General features: G+C 35.5%; 3 protein-coding genes across 6 annotated transcripts in view; all 3 read right to left on the bottom strand.

Moving 5' to 3' along the window:
- Nucleotides 1-4,740, bottom strand: part of LOC108765093 (uncharacterized) — a 9,016-nt gene extending 4,276 nt beyond the window's left edge. Inside the window, exons 1-2 of the mRNA XM_018513628.1 lie at nucleotides 4,040-4,740; nucleotides 1-3,065 (exon numbers count right to left, since the gene is read on the bottom strand). Coding sequence (XP_018369130.1) covers nucleotides 1-3,065; nucleotides 4,040-4,274 — 3,300 coding nt within the window. The 5' untranslated portion in view covers nucleotides 4,275-4,740. The remainder of the gene's footprint in view (nucleotides 3,066-4,039) is intronic.
- A 1,018-nt stretch (nucleotides 4,741-5,758) lies between these two features.
- On the bottom strand, nucleotides 5,759-7,178 carry LOC108765045 (soma ferritin). The gene is made up of 4 exons (XM_018513537.1): nucleotides 7,031-7,178; nucleotides 6,605-6,776; nucleotides 6,232-6,423; nucleotides 5,759-6,043 (listed from the first exon to the last, which is right to left on the bottom strand). The coding sequence occupies exons 1-4, from the start codon at nucleotides 7,120-7,122 to the stop codon at nucleotides 5,759-5,761; spliced, it is 741 nt and encodes a 246-aa protein (XP_018369039.1). The 5' UTR covers nucleotides 7,123-7,178.
- Nucleotides 7,179-7,678: 500 nt separating this feature from the next.
- Nucleotides 7,679-8,425, bottom strand: part of MED21 (mediator complex subunit 21) — a 1,378-nt gene continuing 631 nt past the window's right edge. For all 4 annotated transcript variants that reach the window (XM_018513499.1, XM_018513500.1, XM_018513501.1 and 1 more), the window contains exon 4: nucleotides 7,679-8,175. In XM_018513499.1, coding sequence (XP_018369001.1) covers nucleotides 7,793-8,175 — 383 coding nt within the window. In that variant the 3' untranslated portion in view covers nucleotides 7,679-7,792. The remainder of the gene's footprint in view (nucleotides 8,176-8,425) is intronic.

Consider the following 8,425-nt stretch of genomic DNA (forward strand, 5'->3'; position numbering starts at 1 on the left):
CTCCAACGGCAACGGCTTCGATGATAATAACGGAGCATTGTTGCTCACAGTACACATTGTGTTAACCGTAGATAACATGGTATCTGTCAATGTTTGATTTAATGTAAATGTCTGGACATTCGTTACAACAGAGTTTGTAACCGGAATAGCTGGAGCAATTGGAGGACTGTTGATATCTGCTGATTTCGTTCGTTTTAAAGAAGCCAATAAAATGGCTCGTAATTCGTCCTCATCCTCGTCGATGCTTTGTCTCCTACTAACGCTTTTAGTCGTATCAGTGGCTTTGTTAACTGTACCAGAATTTGAATTATCTGGCGCGGGATTTGTTGACAAACAATGGGATTTAATGTGTTCTTCTTGCGAATATTCGATGGATGTTAACAGTATTGTGTGATTCTCCAGGTCTCTCTTTTCGGTCATAACATCACCGGAGCTGATAGACTCCTGCGTATCAGTGATACTTTGCAATCTCGTCAATTCTCCATTTTCTATCAAAATCTTATGCGTACTAGCATTATCATTGCTCTTGCTCTGATCAGATTCGGTTGCAATGTGGTCTAAAGTTGACGCATTCATAATTGCATCCCTATTTATATCAGCATCCAAACATGGATTCGTTTCATTCTCAAACCATTTCATCCAACGTGTATTTTTCCTTTTGCGTTTCTCCTTTTTTCTCCTTTTCCTCCGAGCTAGAGTAGTTTCATTCACTGACGACGTAGTAGCGACATCAGTCTGTTCCAGCTCAACTATCTCATGATCTTCCTTGGATGAACTTCTTTGATCCTCTGATGTATCTAAAGATTCGTTCACTGAGTTGTCAAATGTAGGGAGCGTCGACAAAGCAGGCGCGGATTTTTTTATTACTTGTAATTTTATAGGTTTGAAAATGCTGCTATTCGCGTCTCCGGCAACAACGGTTACCGGTTGCATCTCAGCATTTTTAAAAGTCGGCTCCGGCTCTGGCTGCAGCGTTTCGCGCTTCTTCAAATGTTGTCGCAGCCGCTTATTCGATTTCAGTATTGGTGCGGGTACCAGCTTTCTGTTGATCAACGTAGGTATTTTATTCATATCTTTAGTAACTTCTGGGATACCTTGCATATATAAAGGTTCCTGTAATGTTTTCTCTACAGCAACTTGACATGGTGTTGCTTCCATTGGAATGTATTCCATGGCCGGTAAATTTTTGTCGTCGCAAATGGGGGAGTTTAATGGATCCACAGATGCCTCCGGAAGATCATCGATTGTTATTATCGATTCATTTGGCGACATCGACTCGGTATATCTAGCGGTGTACGCCGTTGTCGGAGCATTTGCAACGGAATTAAATGGAGGGATTGTCTGCATTTCGTAAGCGGGTTTATCATTTCTAAATGTGGAATCCACATTCACAAATACAATACTATCCTTGGCAGGTTGCTCCACGATTTGCTGCATCTGAAGAGAAGAAGCGAAAGTGCCATAGGAAGAGACAGGAGGAGTGAGAAGATCCTTGGACACTGGAAGATCATGCGTATCTGACATAGTCGTTAAGGAATAAGTACCTTCTTGACAACAAATTCCATCTATTAGATCACAAATGGCACCGTTGCCATGAGAATTCTCGAAACCTTTTCCGGTTACATCATTTAAATCCGAATGAAAGGGCTCGTTGTTGTACTGTGATGGCGAGTGCGTATAGAATTGCGGTTTACTTGGAAGTGCCTGGTAGGGTAAGTAAGTTTCATTATAATAGGATGTGACGTTGTTCGTTGCAAGTTCATCCTGTGCGTCGTCAAAGACCGGGCTACCGATGTTCTCGTTTACGTTAATAAACGATACGTCAGATGGCTCGATTCCAAGCAACGCTGTGTCAATAGGAACGTTCTCGGTGATCTTATCGGTCGGCGAGTATGGCAATTTCTCTTTCTCCCTTTCGATGTCAGTATCCAAGTCCATGTCTTCAATGTGATTGCTCTCGGGTGACGGTGTGCATGGCGGCGATGCATATTTCAACAGCTCATCGCTAGGCACGGGTATATCATCGAGAAAACTAGAACTAAATGGACTTTCACTGCGGGTAGGTCTCTTGGTCTTAATACCGCGTTGAACCCGATTCTGATGCTTCTTCATGACCGCTGAACGCAGCGCGATCATACGAAGTTGCAAAGCTTCCTCGTCTTGGTCATCGTTATTCACAGCCAATCTCTTTTCTGATTCTACATCTGCTGAATGCTCCGATCTACTGGACTTTTTCTGCTTTGTCTCTAACGCCTTTTGTCGCAGCAACGCCAGATCGTCCTCATCATCGGCATCGTCGACTGTCTCGGACTCGACCTTCGATTTTCCCTTGAGGTGCACGTGGTCATCGCTGCTGGCTCTGTTTAGTATATTCATATTCGATAGTTTCTCCTTCAACGACGACGATTCCTTACTCCGGTTGACGCTCGGTTTCGATGCTTGAGTTCCTATGGAATCCAGATGCTTCACCTTTTTCAACAACCGTGTCACCTCGCCGTGCCTATCAATATGGGAACGAGTAGATGGCGGCGAACTCAGCTTCGACGGCAGTCTCTTCGCTGCTTTCACAGGTGAGTGACGACGGAGACTACGTTTCGGGGATCTGACCTTTCGCAGTGATTTCTTTAATATCGGAGATCTGGAATGATTCAGCGGAGATCGAGAAGATTGAAATGACGATCGTGCTATCACTGGCGACCTGTATCTTCGAACTGGTGATTTCGAGATCATCTTTGATCTGCCACTTGATCTGTGAGTTGGACTTACTTCCCTATATATTTTCACGGAGCCACCTTCTGCTATAGACGATAGCATATCGATGGAGGTCGGAGAAATCAATTCATCGATAGTGAGAGGTTCATATTCCTTTTTCTTTCTTTTTTTCTTTTTTACTTTGGCCTTTGATCGATTGGATGTATCTGTGAGACCGACAATTTCCATATCGCTGTCGCTAGAGATTGGTACTAGGTCATCATTTTTCTCTTGTAACTTCGATGCCGCGTGCTTTGTTGCAGCAAATCCCGTTTCTCTGACATGATGACGGTTTTCCTTCCCTTTGACTGGATCTTATAAAATAAAATTAACTGCTACTTGATTAAAACAAGATACTAGTTCAAATAATTACTATTCTAATTATATTTATTCATTGAAGGAGACATTTTTCATTATACACATACAGATGAGTAAGACTTTTCAAAAATAATTCTATTAAAATAGGAATCTCTATAAAATTTCTTTATCTGATTATATTGTAATCAATGAAATCCACATAACACACTTTATCTAAGAGATGCCTTGGGGACTTTAGGATTCAAAAGAAATTCTGTCCTCTGGATGTTTCTAGAATGTTTTTTGAAGATTTGTACTGTGTGGGAAATTAAAAGCAATACGTAGAATATTGTGATAGAAATCAAAGAAACCTATATCAGAATACATTTCTTAGGGGAGCATAATAAAATTATGGAATCATAACAATTATTCAAATCATATAAAACATAAAGGATTCTTAATATTAAAAACAATAAATGATTGTAAAGGGCATATAAGAGTCGATTTAACAAAAATGAGTGTAAAGATTATTATTATTATTTTTACATTATTTTGTTAAATTGACTCTTATATGTGCCCTTTACAATCATTTTATTGTTTATAACAATTATTGCTTCTTGGTATTATATTTATATCTTCAAAATCTTTATATATACATATATATATCAGAAACAAAATATACGTGTAAATAAATAAACCAAAAGATCCAAGAGGAAATATACCTTTGAATCTCTTAGATCCAGTTCCATCAATATAAGATTAACTTTGAGCTCAGTTTAACTCACCGTTTCTTAGAATTAGAAAAAGATAGAGATTAAATTGGATCTTAAGATTTAGAAGACAATAAATATTAAATTAAATCAAGATTAAAGTTGATTTTACATGGATGGAACCAGGCCTTAACTTCAAACATAAGTATATGAAATATGATCAAAGAAAGAAGAAACATCTCGGACGACAGATACGAATATGAGGTCCAGTATGACTTTACCTCTTCTGCTCTGGTTCTTAGGATGATACGTTGCATTACACCAGGTAGCACAATCGCCCCAAGATTTACAATCAGGACATGCACGCATCCTGCCGACGACGTAGTTACTGGTCAAGTGGCCCATTCCGCCTTCTTCAGACGAACTGACATCCTCCAACGAAATCTCGCCTTCTTCTTTCTCATCGTCCAGGATGTCGATTGTCTCCGTGCAGCCGCTTGACAGATCACTCGCCATCGTACAAACTTACCCGGCAGCGAAGAGTGAAATTGTATTATCGCTGCTCTCTATTCGTTTCTTAGCGCACGAATCACTCCTTCAGACTTCGAGATTAGTTACGCGAGGACGCGTTCAAGGATAAAGCAAAGAATGTTGTATTCTTTTGATAGATAAATTACATCTACAGGTGGAAGAAAGGAACTACGGAGGGGGGGGGGGAGGGGGAATCACGTAAGTATCTTCTCACACCGTGCGAGGAAATTTTTTGTATAGAAAAAAAATGAAAAAAAATGGTGACAAGTAAGATCGTCTGACGTCCCGGAAATACGTGGCAAATCTCGTTACCGTGAATTTAATGATGCTGAGACGCGACTAATTAACGTGCACTGTCAGCAATGAGCAATCGCAATCGCAACCTTGATTAAATACCTTGACCCCCCTTTGTCGATTGTCCAACTAACACCAACAAATCAACGGAACCATGGCGGCCATGTTCCTTACGTCCTCACTTACATGTGTCACGTGTAATGTATTATGTATGCGTTTTCATTAAATTGTATCGGAATGGGGGAAGATTGAGGACCATGTCCGTGCATTGGTTATTGGAATTTGGCTAATCAGAAAAAGCGGTATTATATTAAAATTATTCGATTTCCGAAATTGATCAAACTCTAAAGCCAGATGTCCACGATGCTAGAAATCGATCCAAGATCTCGGACAGAGAAAAAATTAACAAATCATATTGGCTGCATTCAGCAGACTCAGCAGTTTTGCAACTGTTTTATGATTCGTCGCGCTGATTGGATTATACTTTTAGATTTAAAGGAATAGTCCAATCTGACCGAAGAATCATAAAACGATTGCAAAACTGTTGAGCTGCTGAACGCAGCCATTTAAACAATTTGATCACATGACCATTGCGATTGGTCAATTATTTCTTCATCCGAGGTCTTGGACTGAATTCTAACATCTACACAAGGCTTGAGGGCATTTTCACAAAACCTGCATAACCACATAAACATATACATAAAGAAAATTATCCAATCACATATCTTTTATAAAGATCGCATGTAAAATATATCCTAATAGTGTTTTCCACTAGAACTAGTGCAACACTGATGCACATTTTAAGTATAATTGAATGCAAATTTATTCATATATTTTCTGTATTAATATAAATAATTTAACCCTAATTACATATGATTTGCTGTCACAAAAACTTCATAACTTTAAAAGGATTTATTAATACTAAAAATATATAAACAGATTTGCACTCCATTGCACTAGTGTGCACTAGCCAATCACAATCGCACAATCGTGATTACGACTTGAATGAGACTTTCCTCTTCCGTCAATTTTAATCTTAAATACACCAATTTTTTGCGCAGACAATTTTATAAAACAATGCTACAATTCTAAAAAAATAAAACCATTTAATATATACAATATATGAATAGTATATATTTATAAAAAAATACTTTCACAAGAGGATCCCTATGCAGTCATTTATCAAATTTTCTTCGCTGAAATTTATTTTTGAGAACATTGAAATTGGACATGACATAATTCTCGAGTAGATCCTTATCAAACAGAAATCGCGCCAATGCTTGATCTCCAACGCCCGACAATGCGGTCGTTAATCTTCCAAATTCGTTAACGCTTTTCATCTGATCTTCCATGAAACCGGTGATAATAAAATCACTCGCATTCAGATCACCGTGTTTCTCCGCAATAACGTTTACCGCAATTAGTTTTTTACTAACTTCGATTTCCAATTGCAATGCTGTCTGCAGAAAATTTACATAGACAAAAGAATTAATTTGTACACCTGAATAGTTATATTACTAAATAGAAGATCGACTCTCTCTTATTAATTCTTACGGGATATATTGTATTCTTAAAAAATATATACTATATTACATTATTTAAAAATATCTTAAATTATAACAGATTCGACTGTACAAAACAAATTTACTTTGAATGCATGCAACGGGCATTTCCAATCTTGATCATTCGGCGGCGATATAGCGCACAAATGCACTTTGCCGCCTCGCATTTTTACATAGTTAAAAAATCTCAAAGCATGTTCATGCTCGTCATGGTGCATCTGCATAAAGAATGATTCGCAACCAGGTAAAGCGACATCTACACGACCAAAATATGCAGCCTGCACAATGAAATATCAATTTTCATAAAATAGCAATTAAATTATTTAATTTTGTATCAAAAGGAAATATGTTATAATGGAAATTTATAATTATAGTAATTAAAAAAATTAAAATCTATGATTTGTGTAAAATTCTAATTTCTTGTATTTAAAGTTGAAAGAGAGATAAAAGGGATCATGCCATCGATAAATAATAATAAAATGCCATCAGCTCCACATTTATTTGCTCATTCATAGCAGCTTCGGTTTCTTCGTGGAAATCAAAATTGGCCCTCCTTCCACTCGGCCATTTCGTTGGTTTATCAATGCACACTTCTGTTTGATTACTATTTTCCGATTTTTTCCGTGTTAAGCTACATAATTTTTGTGAATTAATATAAATTGATAAAAATATATCTTATGTGTAACGAAAAGGATAAGAAAAAACTAGACACTACATCGTGCCTACAGTCTCATAAATTAAATTTTAATTTTATATAACAAATTTATAATTTAAAAAAATTTAATTTAAGAGAATAAGTTTCTAAAAAAAAAATGTTTTTTTTATATTACTTATACGATGAAATACTTAATACTATTTAGAATCTTAATTTATTAATGTAATTACCTGTAACCTAATTGTCGAATTAGTGAATAAAATTTATAATTGTGAGATTTTAAAAGTTTGTAATGAGGTTTACGAATCAATATTCGCAACATTTTTTAATAATTTTTTAAATTAATAATTTTTTAAATCAACCTATTCACATTAATTTAAGTCATTTGTAAGTCACGATAATGTCATTTGAAGCACAAATATGTGTGAACATATATGAATTTAACACCAAAATTTCGAATTAGAAATTTCAAGTCGGAAAAATCAAGAATGTCAAAAATTGTTATTAGAAATATATTAAATAAGAGAAATAATACAAAATAAAACACCAAGAATTGCTGTTTAAAAAATTTCCATTACTTGTTTTCTTTCTTTCATCTACACACATTAATATACATTATAAAATGCTAAATATAAATAAATACACATTGATTAATGTATTATCTAAAAAGTTCACTGTAATAAAACTATTCTCCTCTTCAATGATTAAGAAATTGTTTTAAGCTTTAATTTTAATATTGAATTTATATTTTTATTATAAATACAATTATACTAAAATATTGTAACACTGTAAATTAATGTTCCATTTATTGTCTTAAGCGATATTTTTTATAACAAAATGTCGTATAATTAGTAATTGTAATGACAGTTGTAGTCGTCTTTTATACATGAAATTCATAAACCGATTTGATTTTACAGACCGTGAAAATGTTTTAAAATTATAAGTCTCTAGCAAACAATAAATATAACAGCTTACAATAAATCATAAATATGTCATTGATTTATTGAATTAGGTGAAGGATCTGACAGTTGATGTGTATTATTTGAGGATACGGTATTTATAGAATTGAGGCTTTCTTGTTTTATATTAGAACTGCTAAGATTCATATTGATCACAGTCGTCGATGTAGGATTCTGCATATCTAATTGACTTTGCGCGATATCTTGCAGAGCTGCTTGAATTCGCTGAAGAAGTGTCTCGCCTTGTCTTACCACTTCCTCCAATTGTTCACCAGCCTGTTGATTCTCTTGTTCGAGTCTGCTAAGGCTGGCTACTTGTAGCTCCTGTGATGATTCTTCGCTCGGCAAACTCTCTATTAATGTATCTATATCTTTGGCACACCTTGCAATGAGATTTGCAAATAAGGCAGCGTAATCTAAAATAGATGAACTATGATTTATAATCAACATATATATTTAACCCTAAATAAATACAACCAGGCCATTTGTGTCCTGTACATTTCTTTTCTTTAAAATACTAAGAGTATCTGGCTAAATAATAGTTTCTATCCTTTCTTTTCTTTTTATCACAATTTTACAAACACCTTTTAAAGATGTTAAAGTATATATAAATTAATTTTTATATACTTGTAAAAGTAATAAAAATTAACCCAGGACACAAATGAT

This window comes from Trachymyrmex cornetzi, unplaced genomic scaffold (genome assembly GCF_001594075.2).
Source record: "Trachymyrmex cornetzi isolate Tcor2-1 unplaced genomic scaffold, Tcor1.1 scaffold47, whole genome shotgun sequence".
In the NCBI taxonomy this organism is placed as follows: domain Eukaryota; kingdom Metazoa; phylum Arthropoda; class Insecta; order Hymenoptera; family Formicidae; genus Trachymyrmex; species Trachymyrmex cornetzi.